At 41.8% G+C, this 18,429-nt stretch overlaps 1 protein-coding gene and 1 pseudogene across 2 annotated transcripts in view; one reads left to right on the top strand and one right to left on the bottom strand.

Moving 5' to 3' along the window:
* LOC148694318 (putative sulfate transporter 3.4) overlaps nt 1-18,429 on the top strand; it is a 20,735-nt pseudogene extending 2,306 nt beyond the window's left edge. The window contains exons 3-9 of the transcript XR_015966395.1: nt 15,666-15,731; nt 16,311-16,424; nt 16,630-16,746; nt 17,257-17,628; nt 17,715-17,800; nt 17,911-17,987; nt 18,086-18,429. The product of XR_015966395.1 is annotated as a putative sulfate transporter 3.4 (transcript). The remainder of the gene's footprint in view (nt 1-15,665; nt 15,732-16,310; nt 16,425-16,629; nt 16,747-17,256; nt 17,629-17,714; nt 17,801-17,910; nt 17,988-18,085) is intronic.
* Nucleotides 556-4,057, bottom strand: LOC148694319 (uncharacterized). The gene has a single exon (XM_088699730.1). It carries the CDS (start codon nt 3,469-3,471, stop codon nt 2,098-2,100), a length of 1,374 nt encoding a protein of 457 aa, XP_088555856.1. The 5' UTR covers nt 3,472-4,057; the 3' UTR covers nt 556-2,097.

The following is an 18,429-nucleotide window of genomic DNA, read 5'->3' as shown; positions in this document are numbered from 1 at the left end:
GTTCAAGAATTTGGACCATGGTGATCCACAAGGCTCAACACGACGGCAAGTGGAGCGGCACTAGGCAGCCACCACCGTGGCAACCTTTGGCAAGCCCATAACCCACGATGAGCAGCAAGCCCAAGCGTCGAGAACAGCCCCAAGTCGCTGCCCCAGCAGCACAAGCCCAAGTTCAACACACAGCTCATGACCCGCAAGCCCAAGCTGCGCTGAAGATAGCCTAGCGCATAGCGCCACTCCAAACCACATGGGGCCAAGCCCAAGGCAAGCCGCCCAAGCTATCCTAACCATCTGGTCCCGGAGCTTTTAATTTCCCCATCTGCAAGGTAGCCATCCTGACCTCCTCACTCGAAACCACATCCAAGAGTGAATCATTCATTTCCCCAGAGATTTTTGGGGTAACACAATCTAAATATATTACCCTACTGCCGATGCCCAGACGACGTGAATAGATCCATGAAGTACTCATCAAACAAGCACCGGATCTGATTTGGGTTCTCAATCCAATTACCCTGGCTATTTTTTAAAGAAACCACCTTATTTCTTCTTCTTCTATGCATAGTGGACTGATGAAAGAACTTCGTATTAGCATCCCCTTCCTTTAGCCATTGAACTCTAGATCTTTGCTGCCAATAACACTCCTCTTGGCTCCACAAGATATCGATTTTTTTAGAAAGTAAATCAATCTCAGTCGAATTCTTTCCCCAGTTTTGCTGTAGGCAGCACAATTGGTCCATCAAAACCTTAATCTGCCTCCCCCTCTATTTAAACTTTTCTCTGCTCCATCTTGTTAGGTTGGTACGGCAATCATTAATCTTTTTATTCCATCTTTGTAGAGGAGTTCCTTCACATCTATTCACCCAAGCTCCCCTCATGACCTTTTTACATTCGTCTTCCTTCACCCAAAAAGCCTCAAAACGGAACAACTTTTTCTTTCTAGTAGCTTTTTGCTCACTTTGCATCAAAACAGGGCAATGGTCTGACCTAGAGCCGTGCCATTAGTAACCATAGAGTTTGGCCATTGAGACAGCCAACATTCATTAACCAGACCCCTATCTAGACGAGCCTCCACTAATTGCCCATTTTGAGTCCCACTCCAAGTAAACTTTTGGCCATTGAACCCCAAATCCACAACCCCCACCTTATCCATAAATTCCTCTAAGTACCTTGGCCGGTTGTAACGCACTTCCGCACCACCCGATTTCTCATGATCCCACAAGAACTCATTGAAGTCGCCACCACAAATCCACGGGATACTATCCGGTTCAAATTTTTAAATCAATCCCCTCCAAAAAACTTCCTTTTCCGCCCTGTAAGACGTGCAGTATATACCAGTAAACCGAAACACCACATCTGAATCTACAAGACAGCAATGAGCATCAATGAAATGCTTAGATAATTCCTTTATTTCCACCTGTATCAAGTCGTCCCACCATAGGCTAAGGCCTCCCGCTCTGCCAATCGCTGCAACATTAAACCCATTTGCATATCCCATTCTCCTTCTCACTTTTTCAATTCTATGATCTTTCTTTTTTGTTTCTGAGAGAAAGATCATAGAGCGTCTATGTTCCTTGATTTGCCCATGAAGGGCTCGAACTACCATGTCAGACCCTAGACCACAGCAGTTCCAGAATAAGTGTATCATGGCAATGTTGTGGCTGTTAAAGGCCAGCCACCACAGCCTTGGGAAAAAGATCCCGCATTTTTCTTCAACTGGGCGTTTCATTCCCCTTCATAGTCTTTTACCCTTCTATTTCCCTCTTCAGTTTTAGATTTCTTGTGAGATGAAAGGCTCACATCTCTGTTCATTTCTTCCTAATCCCTCTTGATTTTGCTTCCTAGCCACTCTACAAACGAATCCAAGTTGTTCCCAATTTCCGTTCTTTCCATGCTTAGAGACGTTGTCTGACTTGTCAGATTAGCTTGAGAGTGGATAGACTGCCTTTCAGAGCTATCTTCGCTTAGAATAAATCCCCCTTCCAAGATTTCCTCAATCAGGACTGAAGGATGTCTTCCGTATTCAGCTTGAAACTCCATGGGCTTAAAACTCATAACCAGACTTTGGATCCCCAACGGCCCCCCTCCTTCGCTAAGCCATTAGGCCGAGATGAAATTTTGTCTATCTCTACTTCTTTGCATTCTACTCCAAGTTTTTGTGGCTTTGCCCTTTCTTGAAAGTTGTATATTATTTATGCGGCTCCCCCCATCATTTACTCTTTCCTCACTAGTTCCCTTTGTCTTATCCCTCACTCCTGTGCCATCCCCCCATTGATTTCGAATCGGATTCTTATGGCCAACTCGTGTTGCTCCCGCATGCCTCCGTTCCCCCAAGGTGATAGCCAAAGGTCTTGGAGACTCGATGAAATCCCTTATAGGAACTTTTTTTGTCCACTCTCCGTATCCAGCCATACCACATCTCACTGCTTCAAATGTACATTCAGTATTCGGATGTCCAATCTTCCCACATCTATAACAAAAATCATATAACCTCTCATACCTGAATTCAATCCATGATTCATTGTTGTTTCCCCTGGGTAGCCAACACCCAGTGGTTAGTGGGTTCGCAGTATCCACCTCAACCTTCACTCTCAAAAAGCCCCTGGTCTTAGCTAGATCTTCCATGGCTTTTACTTCCCCAATCTTTGACGCCAATCGCCTGATATTCTCCTCTGTACTTAGATATGGTGGAACCCCCCTGATTTGAATCCAAAACGAAATTTTGTTCATGTCTATTTCCTCCAAGGCTAGCTCTTTGGGCCATCTTTTTACTGAGAAATTTTGCTTCATAACCGCCCATGGGACCTGGTCAATTATTTTTGCAGCCGTACTTTCATCATTAACAGTGATAATGAAAGTATTATCTTTGACCCATTTAATCTCGATCTCTCTCATCCCCTTCCAGGAAAATCTGAGAATGTTGCGAACTCCCCATTTGTTAAGGGTTTTATTGACCAATGCAGTACCCACCAATTTGATTCCTTGTTCCATATTAGATAGATCCATACTTTTCTTCAAATGGACCACCAGATCCTCCACCGCCTCTCCTGCCATTTTCTGCAACGATTGAGAGACTTCACAGAGAATAATTAACCCAGTAAAACACAGAAAGAGAAGTGATGTTCTGCCTTGATTCTTCCTTTTTCTTTTTGTTGCTTTTTCACTGTCCTTCAAACTATTTGGGAATAAATGGATGTACAGCAGAACCAAAATCAGACAACCAGGGGTTTGAGTCCCTGTATTGAAACATTCCTCTTCATTAATATCCCCATTAATTATTCTTAGGTAGTTGGCTCTTGTTGTTGGTGAAGCTTGCCTCAGTGGCTTTTGTGACTTTGTTCCCTTGCCAGGATCTGGTGGGAGGAATTTATGATCATTCCCACCCCACTGTGGGATTGATCTCCCATCTTTCTTCGAATTATTTATGTAATTACATCTTATAGGTAGAGTCCCTCTTCTCCGTCTTCCAATCATCCCTGCGAAAATACCCGCAGACCTAGTTATGACCTCGGATGGGATAAATCAGACAGAAGGGCCAGAGAACGAGCATTGGTTAGGTGAGATATAAGTAGGGTATAACTGCAAAGGAAGCTGAGAAATAAGTACTAAGGGTTTTGGTAGGGAAGAAATAAATTCTGAGAAAGAGGTTAATAGAAAAGGGGTTATCGCTTTGGTGGTTGGGATTGTACCCATGGAGTAAAAGGGGAGTAAAGATGGAGATCAGGTAGTTGGTTGAATTCAACTTTTGAAACTATGGATCAATAATCGGTGGACGGCTCAGAGATGCTAACGAACCCACACAAAGGTGGGACTCTCACGGCGGAGAGAAGGGCTTTCGCGGATGAGAGAAGGGAAGTTTACCATCTATGTGTAGTTTAATGTCAACAAAGGGTTGCTTGGAACTGTTCACTTCACTACCAAAATGCAATTTGTTTCTGTCATATCCTCTGTTATCACCCACAGAGGAGAGGTCACTTTTTTTTACAATAGCAAACGACTAAACTTTTTCTTAGAAAATGAAGTATTTATTTATTTTAGAAAAACGATAATCATAAAAAAAAAAAAATTTGCTATTTACATGTCCTTCTTTATTTATGACTATCATTTTATATAATATAAATGAAGACGAAAAATATTTAGGAAGAGGAAAAAATCCATGTGACTAAATTACCATTTTCACTGTTCTAGTGTAATTAACATTTCGAGACTTAATGACACACCCCGACCGAGATCAGGGCATGCTGGCCGTCACGTGGAAGTGACGTAATCATGTGCACAGTGCGGAAGCTAATAAATAATAATAAAAGTACGAATAAATAAAAACCAGCTATACACAAAGTAAGAATATACATGTGCAAGCGTAAGTGTGAGAAACAAAGTTCAGAGCACGGAAGACCTAGTGCAGTCCGAGAGAAACAACACTAAATAAACACACCCAAAAGGTGATCCTACACTGGTGATAATCTGTTAGATATGCCGGGAAAATCCTTTGGGGAGCCATCACAAGTGCTAGCCAACTAGAACCTGGAGGGGCGCAAAACAGAAAGCGTGAGTGGGCAAAAACAAAGCTTTTCAAAAACCATTTCATAAACAAAGTTCTAACCCCTCGTCGTAAAACCTGTATACCTCCCAGAAAATAGAATATATGCATATATATATATATATATATATATATATAAGTTATGCTCAGAAATATGTCATGTCAAATGCCTCTAAACAGAATGCAAGTGCTCAGGTAATGTCAAATCAATGTCATGTAATTTGTCAGCCGGAATCACCTAACGTGACCTGTATGGCTGAATCTAGAGCTCAAATCTCCAACTCACTAACTATACCTGCACACGAGTCGGAACCACCTAAAGTGGTCTGTACGACAGGACTGGGTGTATAATAAGTATGCTCAAGTGCTACGATCACGTGAAAATTAGGCGAATAATCGCGGGTTACCTACGAGTCGGAACAACCTAAAGTGGTATGTACGATAGGACTGTGCACCTAACTTGGATCCAAGATGAGCATGTGGTGCAGGAGGTGAACATCACGTGAAAGACTGTGCCCAACTCTGGGCGGAAGCACTAACACCGGGGGTGCAGATTATGAGCTCTTTATGCATCTCAAATCACTACTGAACATAAGCATAAACCATAACTCACCTGGCACTTACCTGTGCGTCCGCAACATCAACACACATATATATGTGCAACTAACAATGCATAATTAAACGACAAACATAATGTATGACATATAAACGTATAAACGTTTCATTTCACTTTCTGGGAAAAACATAAGTATATAGGTATATACGGAAAACCAAAAGCCCACTCATTGGTATGTAGAAGGGTCGTAACCCACTTGCCTCGAGTGACCGCGCTCGTCCTCGGGATAGATCTCACCTATATGCGAAACAACTATAAATACGTTAATTTTAAATCACATAACCAACATTACGAAATAACTTCTCATACAAAGCTCAAATGGGGTGCATGAATACACCAACGTGATCTACTCAACCTTACGAACAACCCCATATTTTTAAAATAATTTTTCGACGCTGCCCGTGCCCCCACGCGCCGCCCACGCGCAGGCACGTGCCTGGCACACTGACGGCGTCAGTTAACGCCGTCAAGAATATTCCGTTAACTTTGACGGATTCCGTTAACGCCGTTAGGAATATTCCGTCCAAACTGACAGAATATTCCATCATCTTCTCCGGCCAAACTCCGGCGCCGTCGCCGGCGCCGGAAAACCGAGAAATTTTCAAAACTTTGTATCTTCTTCGTTTTTCAATCAAATTTCACAAAATTGGTACCAAAATGAAGCTTACAACAAGAGGAACAAATCCATACCACTTTCAAGCACTAAAACCCACAGAATCTCGCTGGGAAAACACCACTAACTCCGGCCAAACCTGCAACTCACGATCCCGACGTCTAAAACCTTCAAACGAACCACCCCGAGCCTCCTAAGGACCTCACCAAGCTTCCTACAAGCTTGAAATTCCTAAAAACACAAAAATTAACGTGTGCATGAACAGTGACCAAATCGGGGGATCCCGAGTTCGACGTGAAAACGAATGTATCCTTACCTAAAATGGGTATGGTTGAACTCCTACGAACCTCATGAGCACAACTGTGTAATTTGTTTCCTCGATATGTGAAGTTTTCCAAGGGTTATGATGTTGTCCGTACAAGAAGATAAGAATGGGAGAGAGAGAGAGAGGGCTCGGGACAGATAGGGATAATAGGGGAGAGGGATAAGGATGATGATGGATGTGTGGCTGGGATGCAACCAACCAAAAACCTAAAACAACAATTATTCATTAGGGGCAAAACCGTCATTTCACTCCTACGATACGAAAAGTTCGGGACGGGCTGTCACAACCTACCCACCCTAATAAAATTTCGTCTCGAAATTCAAAACAACCACTCACAGCAACCGCTAGCGATCAAAGAACAATCGTGGATACAAATCTCTCATCCGATCTTCAATTTCCCAAGTAGCCTCCTCCACGGAAAGATTCCTCCACAAAACTTTCACCAAATTCACAGTCTTGTTCCTCAGAACATTTTCTTTCCAATCTAGAATCGTCACTGGTTCCTCATCATAAGTCAAATATGGATTGATTTCTAAGGGTTGAAGAGGTATCACATGAGACGGATCTGCAACATAATGTCGAAGCATGGACACGTGAAAAACGTTATGTACTTTAGCTAGCTCAGGAGGCAACTCCAGTCTGTAAGCTACCTCACCAACTCGTTCGGTGATCATGTACGGTCCGATATACCTAGGACTTAGCTTACCTTTCTTTCCAAACCGCACAACGCCTCTCCACGGTGAAAGCTTCAGAAATACCCAATTGTCAACCTCATACACTCTATTAGTAGCATGCCGATACGCTAAACTTTTTTGCCGATCCTGGGCCGCCTTCAGGTTAGACTTGATTATCTGAACATTTTGAGTAGTCTCCTCAACAATCTCCGGGCCCACCAAAACTCTTTCTTAGACCTCTGACCAACACAAGGGTGTGCGACAAGATCTACCATACAACGCCTCAAATGGTGCTATGCCGATACTTGAATGAAAGTTGTTGTTGTAGGCAAATTCCATTAAATCCAACCGCTTATGCCAAGCATCACCAAACTGTAACACCGAAGATTGCAACATGTCCTCCAATGTCTGAATGGTTCTTTTTGACTGTCCGTCCGTCTGAAGATGATATGTCGTACTATAAAGTAGTCTCGTATCCAACGCTTCTTGAAAAGCTACCCAAAATTTAGAAGTAAATCTTGGGTCACGATCCGAGACAATACTCACAGGGACACCATGGTAGTTCACGATCTTCGAGATGAACAACTCAGCTAAACGGCCCAAAGAATACTTCTCCCTCACTGGAATGAAATGTGCTGACTTAGTAAGCTGGTCAACAATCACCCAAATGCCGTCAAAACCATTATGTGTACGCGGAAGCTTGTACACAAAATCCATAGTAATGTTTTCCCATTTCCACTCTGGAACGAGAAGCGACTGCAACAACCCAAACGGCTTCTTCCTTTTTGCTTTAACTTGCTGGCAAACAGCACACCTACTCACATACTCAGCTATCTCCCTCTTCATACCCGGCCAATAATAAAATGGTCGAATGGGATGATACATTTTAGTAGCTCCTGGATGCATAGCATAAGCCGAGATATGTGCTTTATCGAGAATTGCTTTCTTTAAATTCAAATTATTAGGCATAAACATCCTACCCTCCTGCATCAGCATGCTATCCGAATCACGAACTCTGAGGTCTTTCCTCCTCCCTTGATCTCGTGCTTGGATTATTTCTTGAGTTTCCTCATCAGCTACCTGAGTTTTAAGCACCCGATCAACTAAAATTGGCCTAACTTGAAAATTAGCAAGTAAAGCCACCTCTCGATCTTCTGCCTCCAATCTCACTCCCGTGGATCTTAAATCTGCCAGAAGAGGAATGCGACTAGCGTACAACGCATTGATACGGCTTTGAGACTTCCTGCTAAGTGCATCAGCCACTACATTTGCACGATCAGGGTGATAATCAATCGTGCAGTCATAATCACTGAGCATCTCCATCCACCTCTGCTGACGAAGATTAAGATCCCTCTGCGTAAAAAGATACTGAAGACTCTTATGATCTGTAAAGATCTTACATTTCTCTCCATAAAGGTAATGTCTCCACAACTTCAGCGCAAAAATAATGGCAGCTAACTCCAAATCATGTGTAGGGTAATTCAACTCATGAGGTTTCAATTGTCGTGAAGCATAAGCAATTACCCTACTATACTGCATCAACACACATCCCAGACCATTCAAAGAAGCATCATTATAGACTTCGAAATCACCACTATCGTCCTGGAGCGTCAAAACAGGTGCATGAGTGAGACAATACTTCAACTGCTGGAAACTCTGCTCACACTTATCATCCCACTCAAATTTAACATTTTTCCTCGTTAACCTCGTCAGTGGTAAAGCAATCACAGAAAAGTCTTTAACAAACTGTCGATAATACCCTGCTAAACCAAAGAAACTCCTCACCTCAGTGACGGTTCGCGGTTACTCCCATTTCTCCACAGCTGCCACCTTTTGAGGATCCACCAAGATACCCTGAGCTGAAATGACGTGCCCCAAAAATGCAACTTAGTCTAACCAAAACTGGCACTTGCTAAACTTAGCATACAATTGGTGTTCCCTCAACCTTTTCAACACCAAAGTAAGATGTCGAACATACTTTACCTTAGACTTAGAATACACCAGAATGTCGTCGATGAAAATAATAACAAACCTATCCAAATATGGCTGGAATACTCGGTTCATTAAATCCATAAAAGCAGCTGGTGCATTCGTCAATCCAAATGGCATAACCAGAAACTCGTAATGACCATAACGAGTCCTGAAAGTCGTCTTAGGAACATCATCCCTACTAATCTTCAGCTGATAATATCCAGACCTCAAGTCAATCTTGGAGAATACACAAGCACCTCGAAGCTGATCAAATAAATCATCAATACGCGGCAACGGATAACGGTTCTTAATCGTCACCCGATTCAATTGTCGGTAATCAATACATAGTCTCAAAGTTCCGTCTTTCTTCCTCACAAACAATACCGGAGCTCCCCAAGGTGAAGTACTAGGCTGAATAAAACCTTTATCCACTAATTCCTGCAACTGAACCTTCAATTCCCTCAACTCAGCAGGAGTCATACGATAGGGAGTCAAAGATATAGAATTAGTACCTGGAAGCAACTCAATGGTGAACTCCATGTCTCGATCTGGCGGCAAACTAGGTAAATCCTTAGGGAAAACATCAGGAAAATGTCTGACTACCCTTACATCCTCCACACTACTAGGAGCAGCATCATCCAACACCACATGAGTTAAGTACCCCTGGCAACCTTTAGATAACAACCTTTTCGCTCGCACAGCCGAAATAACACCATGTCTCACCCCATTCTGCTCGCCCACAAAAGTAATCACAGGTAATCCAGGATAATGGAAAGTAACTATTTTCCTGTAACAATCAATATTGGCACGATTGAAATGCAACCAATTCGTGCCCAGAATCACATCAAAGTCAACAATATCCAACGGGATAAGATCAGCTGGCATAACAACATCCTCCACCATCACTGGACATCCTGGGTACACACAATCTACAATACATCTCTCCCCTCTAGGCATATTAAACTCTAAATCATACCCTAGAGGTGTAGGGTGAGGTTGCGTCACTTGAGCAAATGTATGAGAAATCATAGAATGTGTAACACCACAATCAATTAATACTCTAGCAAAATAACCAAGGATATTTAACATACCCATGATCAAGTCTGGATTGTTTTGAGCGTCCTGCAGAGAGATGTTGTGAATACGCCCCTGAGTCTGCTGCCGTCCACCACGACCTCTGCTCGTCTGGCCACCACGACTTTGTGTACCACGCCCCTGACTGGGCTGACCAGACTACCTCGAAGACCCCACACTACTCGTAGCAATCTCCCCCTGCTGAGATTGTCCTCCCTGAAACCACTAAGACCCGTCTACTAGAACTGGAGGATATGACATATAGCCACCAGAATACTAGGGATAACCACCCTGAGAATATGGATCCTAGGGATATGGATAATGTCCTGAGGCATAAGGAACAACATCGCCCTGATAGTAATAGGCACTACCTCGACCCGTCTGTCCGTAACTACCAGGTGGTGGCAAGAAAGTCTGCTGGGGCCTCTGCTGACTTTGGGGACAATTTGCAGCTAGATGTCTCATCTGCCCACAAGTAAAGCAATCGCCGCTGCCTCGCCTACACTCACCAAAATGTAGATTATTACACCTGCAGCAAACTGGGGCCCTACCTCTACCAGCATCACCCTGCCTCTGGCCTCTAGCACCACTAGCAAACCTACCACCACGACCCTGACCAGTGGCGCTAAAACCACCGCTAGAAGAGCTAGAACTAGTGCCAACCCTCTTGAAGTTCTGGGTCCTACGAGGTCCGAGTGACGCCTGACCCTTGCCCTTATCATCTTTCCTCTGGTTACCGTCTTTCTCTTCCTTATCACTCTCGCTGGGCATGTTCTCTGAATCCTTAATTCTCAATAGAATCTCATAAAACTCTTGGTAGGTGTCACAAGGGGTAGTGGTCGTCATCGAACGCCACTTCTTCTTAGTGCCCAAAAGGAAACGACGAAGCATCTCCGCCGGATTGCCAACAACATCTAGATGATAGCGAGACAGATCAGTAAACCTATGGTAGTACTCGTTTGCTGTCAACTTCCCCTGTCTCAACTCAGTGAATTTCTGTTTTTTGCGGTCAATATACTCAGGAGGTATAAATCTTCTCCTAAACAGCACTCTGAATACATCCCAATCAGTTCTCTCCGCTGGAGATAAACGACGAACCTTCTGCTACCACCAGGATGCAGAATCCTTACCCAAAAACCACGATGTCGTCTCAACCCACTTCTCAACAGGGAGATTCCCCTGATTATGCAGAACACGAAAGGTCTTCTCAATATGTTCTAGCCACCGCTCCGCACCCTCAAAGCCCTCGTGGCCCTCGAATTTATCCAACTTCAAATTGTACATAGTCTCCAGAAGAGTCCTCTGGGGAGGGCGGAGCGCCGACTGAATAGTTGTAGCAATAGCTTCCCCTAGCTGAGCTACATTGAAAAACTAGGCTCAATCGAGCGACGTGGTTCCCGATGAGGCGGCATAATTCTGACAGAAGACACCAAAACCATTAGAATACTCACAAAAGTACAGGACTACCAAACCTATGTTCTGATACCAAATTGTCACATCCCCGCCCGGGGGGGGACTACTTCCCGGGCCTGCTCCACCACCGTAGCACGATATTGTCCGCTTTGGGCCCCGACCACGCCCTCACTGTTTTGTTTCTGGAAACTCACACGAGAACTTCCCAATGGGTCACCCATCCTAGGAATGCTCTCGCGCGCTACTCGCTTAACTTCGGAATTCTCATAGAACCCGAAGTTAATGAGCTCCCAAAAGGCCTCGTGCTAGGTAGGGATGAGAATATACATATAAGGATCACTCCCCTAGGCGATGTGGAATGTCACAATCCACCCCCCTTAGGGGCCCGACATCCTCGTCGGCACACATTGATGCGTCATTTATACGCACACAAACTAAACCCTATTTGTGACAATTGTAGTAATGATGTAAGTAGGGATCGTTCTAACCGGGGATTAACTAGGGATGCTAAATACTTGACTCAAATAAATAAAACTAACTTTTAAAACATTTAACTTACTTAACAAGAATTCAAAACAAGTACACAAGACTCCAAATACTTAAAACACGAAAATAAAACAAATACGAATGATTAAGACTCAACGAAATATGGGGGAAATGTGTTTGGGCAAGATTAAATTAAATGGAAAGATTATAATTAAGGGCAAAACGTAAATACAAAGGTGATAAAAATATGGATGATGGAATAGCCAAGGGGTTCTTCTCCACACATGTTACACTTGCATACAATATTGATTCTCAGTTGGTCTTTCGATAAGTTGTGAAACTCAATGCTCCAAGTTAATTAGGTCCGCTTAAATTAACTTTCAGATTTCCCTAAATTCATTGGATTGAATGGAATACGCATTACAACCAAATTATTCTTAATCAAAGTCCCTAACTATGGAATACGCATGATAGAGACATTCAACAAAGATCATTAAGTTCAATGAAAATTATAAGTGTTGACGAGGCATTCGTTACTATGGAATACGCATGAAACTTATGCCAAGAATTCGTTTAACGCGATTGTTTATAAGCAACCTCCACTACTTGTGAATATAAGTTCATAACGATTAGGTGAAACTCACTTATATTCTAGCGTCATATTCATGCATGAAAATTAAGCTTGCAATCTCAATGAACATACATAAATACGTTATCAATCAAACAGTTAAACGAATTGAATCCACAACTTATGAAATTCCAACCAAAAGTAATCAATTCATATTGCAAATATAAACATAGTTTCGAATCACCCCCTAGCTAAAGGGGGTTTAGTTCCTCATAACCTTGAAATCAAAGAAACAACTAAACATTCCAACAACTCAAACTTGAATTGTATGAACGTTTAGGCACTCTTCTCTTCCATTACAAAACAAAGAAAATTGAATTCAAACATTGAAATCAAAGAAACACCTAAACATTCCAACAACTCAAACTTGAATTGTATGAACGTTTAGGCAATCTTTTCTTCCTCGTTGTTGTGGCACAAGGTCTAAGGTGAGCTTTGGGGATTATGTGAAGTGTTTTGGAGGGATGGGAAGTGGTTGGATAGTGGCTGAAATGGAGGATAAAAACTGCACAGATTGGAAGGGGATTTGCGGCACAAGGGTTGTGTTTGTGTTGTGTGAAGTGTATGAAATGAGATGATCCCCTTGTGGCTAGGTTGCATGCTTATTTATAGGTAAATGAGAGGGAACATGACAGCTTGGAATAGGTGGAAATGTGGCTGCAAGTTTGGTGAATGATTATGAGTGAATGCATGTGAATGTGGCTAGGTTGGAAAGCTGGAATTTCTGGAATTGTAATGTACCCCACGGCATTGATTGTGTTTGAGTGTTTGTGGCTGCAATGTTTGTTGGTTAAAGATGCATGTGGATGTATTATACAATGGGAAAGTATGTGATTGACAATTAGGGTGAATGGTGGCTGCAATGATGAAGTGTGATGGCTAAAAATGCAAGGGAAGTGCACGGCATTGATTAGTTTTAGGTGCATGTGGCTGCAATGTTTGTTTGATGATGATGCATGTGATGGGTGGGAACAAAGGGGGAAACATGGCACAAGGGTGCTTGAGTGAATGATTGAATGTGCATGTGGATTAAAGAATGAGTGGTGGTGTAATGATGAAGTGAATGCATGTGTTGATGACTAGGTTAGTGGGTGGAAATCTGAAAATGGCATAAGGGAATGGGAGCTAATAAATAATGCATGTAGGGTTAGGAAATAAAATCATAACTTAAAGGGGGATGATTAAAGGGTGTTGAAAGGTTTTGCATGGCTTTGAAGTGATTGTGGATTGGGCTAGAGTTTAAGTACATGAAATGGACCCAAATTGCTCCTCCTTGCATGGCAAGGAATGGTGTTTGTGTTAAGCCCATGGCAAGGTGTTATGTGATTGGGTTAGGGCCATTGTTTTGTGTCTTCAAGTGCATACAAGGCCTTCAAATTCGTCCATCCTCTTGGCTCCATGGATAAGCTATCCAATCCATGCCCAAAAATGCTCCAAATGACCTCAAAATGCACTTTCTTGCTCCCTAGGCCCTTAGAACCTGAAAACACACAAAAGAAGCATAAAGGACTAAAATAACGAGAGAAACATAACGTAAATGCACGAGAACAAGCCATTTAAGTCGCATGAATATGCTCCTATCACACATGCGACCAGGGTTAGGCTTTGATACCAAACTGACACACCCCAATCGAGATCAGGGTATGCTGGCCGTCACATGGAAGTGACGTAACCATGTGCACAGTGCGGAAGCTAATAAATAATAATAAAAGTACGAATAAATAAAAACCAGCTATACACAAAGTAAGAATATACATGTGCAAGCGTAAGTGTGAGAAACAAAGTTCAGAGCACGGAAGACCTAGTGCAGTCCGAGAGAAACAACACTAAATAAACACACCCAAAAGTGGTCCTACACTGGTGATAATCTGTCAGATATGCCGGGAAAATCTTCTGGGGAGCCACCACAAGTGTTAGCCAACTAGAACCTGGAGGGGCGCAAAACAGAAAGCGTGAGTGGGCAAAAACAAAGCTTTTCAAAAACCATTTCATAAACAAAGTTCTCCTGCCAAACTTCGGCGCCGTTGCCGGCACCAGAAAACCGGGAAATTTTCAAAACTTTGTATCTTCTTCATTTTTCAACCAAATTTCACAAAATTAGTACCAAAATGAAGCTTACAACAAGAGGAACAAATCCATACCACTTTCAAGCACTAAAACCCACGGAATCTCGCCGGGAAAACACCACCAACTCCGGCCAAACCTGCAACTCACGATCCTGACGTCCAAAACCTTCAAACGAACCACCCCGAGCCTCCCAAGGACCTCACCAAGCTTCCTACAAGCTTGAAATTCCCAAAAACACAAGAATTAAAGTGTGCATGAACAGTGACCAAATCGGGGGATCTTGAGTTCGACGTGAAAACGAAGGTATCCTTACCTGAAATGGGTATGGTTGAACTCCTAAGGACCTCACGAGCACAACTATGTAATTTGTTTCCTCAATCTGTGAAATTTTCCAAGGGTTATGGTGTTGTCTGTACAAGAAGATAGGAATGGGAAAGAGAGAGAGAGGGCTCGGGACAGATAGGGAGAATAGGGGAGAGGGATGAGGATAATGATGGATGTGTGGCTGGGATGCAACCAACAAAAAATCCAAAACAACCACACAAACAACAATTATCCATTAGGGACAAAACCGTCATTTCACTCCTACAGTACGAAAAGTCCGGGACGGGCTGTCACACTTAATGGCAAGCAACATCATGGAATAAAAATCAATCAAAGGGGGGTGCTATATTTTTATAACAAAAGGCTATATACTTTCTTATTGCCATCAAAGGTTCAAATATATACATGTAAATTAGATTATGTTATAAAATTGGTAGATATCTGGATGATACTTTTATTTTAACCAAGCAGGTGTCTACCTTTTTCAATTATTTAATTGAAGAATCTGTCACTTGTTTGCATTATGTTTCCATTGCATTAATTGGAGGAGAATTTCAGGTCAATTTGTACATCCTAGAAAAGCATCATTTTATTAATGTTCTCTTATATATTTCTCATTTTTCAACTTTAGTACACATTTAACCGTTGAAATAACTGTTAAATTTAATCTAACTTGATTAGTTAAACTAAGTAGTTAGATTAAATCCAACGATTAAATAAGTGTCGGCGTTAGTGTCTGTAGACTTTGTACATACTCGAGAGAAATTGTTTTCTCTTGAATATTAAAAGGTACTTAACTTTTAATAAAAAATTTATACTCCATAAGTATTACTGAGTAAAGCACCTTGTACAAAAACATTTCCGGTCAAATTCTGAATTTTGACTGTGTTTATTATAAATTTAGTGTCACTAACATTAAAATTTTAATGGTTTGCAGTGGTCATGGCAAACTATTGCAATGGGCTTCAGCTTCCTGGTGTTTTTATTCACAACGAGACATATTGTAAGCTTCCCTACTCTACTCTATCACCCACAAGTATATAGTGTAAGGGTCACCTGCACATTATTTTAAAGAAATAAAAGGTTGAGATTTAACTATAGCTCATTTAGTTAAATTTCATTCACTCATTGGCTATGGAAATAGAGAATTTTTACACAATTAGTTATGAGATTCACTCCACATCAAACTTCAACTACTTTAACTGTCTATTTTTAAGTCTCAATTCATACATCGTCCTTACAAAAACTCAATTGAATCCTAAACCACTTGCCCATTTATTTGATACGATGAAAGTTCAATGTTTCTTAGAACATAGTGTTCATCAATTTTTTTTTAACTCAATTGGATCCCTCAAACATTTTTGATTTGGCTAATATTTTGCGATGATGATCTATGAGGTGCAACTTAAAAAATAATCAATTCGGATCGTTAAAGTTCAATGTGAGTTGATCCCCACAACTAATTCACAATTTCTTGGAAAAAAATGAGAATCTATTTCCTTAAGGGACCTGCAAGCGTATATATGTCATCCTCTTCAGATTATATGTTTTATTAACTGTTACTGTTATTATTTGGATACAGAGCAAAACAAAACCAAAGCTCTTTTGGGTTGCAGCAGCAGCTCCATTGACATCGGTTATCATTTCCACACTTGTAGTCTTCCTCCTCAGTTCAAAAGCTCCTCGAATCTCAGTTGCAAGATCTCATGTCTGAATTGGGAAATTTTAGTTATGAACGTTGCTAGGCTCCTTCCATGAATTCCTTCACGATGATCACAGTTTGACACATGCATAAATTATTAATTAAAAATGCTAGAACTTTAGCTTCTGCACGTGCATCATACTGTGTTATAACGACTATAATTCTATTTCGTCACTAAATTGAACGTTTTATGTAACAGATTGGCCATTTGCCAAAGGGTCTCAATCCACCCTCATCAAACATGCTATACTTTAGTGGCCCTTACCTTGCTCTTGCTATTAAAGCTGGCATTATAACTGGGATTTTGTCCCTCACAGTAAGTCACCCAATTCTTGGATCCATCTCTCTTTTAACTGTGGCACTCAGAACTGTCACCATAGTACCAACACTCTTCAAAGTTTTTCTCCTTGCGAGGCAGTCCTTCACCTATAGCTATTAAACACGCGTTCGCTTATCATTCTTGCATTGTAGGAAGGGGTTGCAGTAGGAAGGACTTTTGCATCTTTGAAAAACTACCAAGTTGATGGAAACAAAGAAATGATGGCCATTGAGCTCATGAACATTTGTGGTTCTTGCTCTTCATGCTACGTTACCACAGGTGAAGATCCTCACATTCTTATTTGACATCAAAGCAATGCAAATGCAGTAATTAGTCGAAAACCGTAATTTTCTTTTTCATTTTCGGGTTCGTTCTCTACATCTGCAGTAAACTACAATGCCGGAGCACAAACTGTGGTTTCGAACATTATTATGGCATCAGCTGTGCTTATCACTGTGCTGTTTCTAATGCCATTGTTCTACTACACCCCCAATGTCATCTAAGCAGCCATCATCATAACCGCTGTGAGCGGACTCATCGATTACCAAGCTGCATACCGGTTGTGGAAAGCTGACAAGCTCGACTTCATGGCCTGCATGTGCTCCTTCTTTGGCGTTCTCTTCATTTCCGTCCCTTTTGGTCTTGCAATTGCAGGAAGATTTATAAGATTGTTGCTGTCAACTTTCAGGTTGGAGTATCAATTTTCAGGATTCTTCTTCACGTCACCCGGCCAAACACTATGGCTCTAGGGAACATTCCGGGGACACAGACAAACCACAATCTCAACAGATACAGAGAAGATTCAAGGATTTCTTCATTTCTCATACTAGCAGTTGAGGCACCTATCTACTTCACAAATTCAACTTACCTACAAGAAAGGTACGTATCCGGCAGACCTAGAAAACAGTACAGATATGATCATCTTCTTGCTTTCGTCATCTGATCTATGGGTTCTGCTACTGCAGGATATTAAGATGGGTTCGTGAGGAGGAAGAAAGTATCAAAGCAAGCAACGAGAGCGCTCTCAAATGTATAATTTTGGACATGACAGGTACGACATTTAAGAAATCATTGCTCAGTCTTAGAACATAATCATTATGTAACAATGTGGTCGCGAATGTTTTTCCGCATCTTGCTTACAGTTTTTCATCTTCTTCTCAGCTGTGACAGCCATCGACACGAGTGGTATCGACATGATGTCCGAACTTAGAAAGATGCTGGAAAAGAGATCACTTCAGGTGAGAATTAGCAAAGCACTCGAATAAGTTCCGAATTTTCAGTCAGTTCTAGACATGCTTTCTTATCTTGTTGTTTTGGTGCTTGTGTACTCTCCCAGCTTGTGTTGGCAAACCCTGTTGGAAGTGTGACGGAAAAGCAACAACAATCGAAAACTTTGGAGGCTTTGGATTGAACGGGCTCTATCTTACAGTCGGAGAAGCTGTAGCTGACATTTCATCAGACTGGAAGGCTCAACCATGACGCGCTATTTTCTTTCATTTTGTTTTGAATTAAGAAATTTTGAGGTTTATTGTCCGAGTTCTGGGTAAAGATTTTAAGCTTCAACCAAGTGTTGCATGATGACGAAAAGCTCAGCAATATGTAAAATCACACCACAAAAAGGCAGTTAGATGTTCGGTTAAGTGGCACTAATCCAATCTCTATGAGAGGGTTCAACATCTA

The sequence above is a fragment of the Pyrus communis genome, chromosome 9 (assembly GCF_041283825.1).
Source record: "Pyrus communis isolate YQ-2024b chromosome 9, ASM4128382v1, whole genome shotgun sequence".
NCBI lineage: Eukaryota > Viridiplantae > Streptophyta > Magnoliopsida > Rosales > Rosaceae > Pyrus > Pyrus communis.
This window is presented reverse-complemented; position numbering and strand designations above follow the sequence as displayed.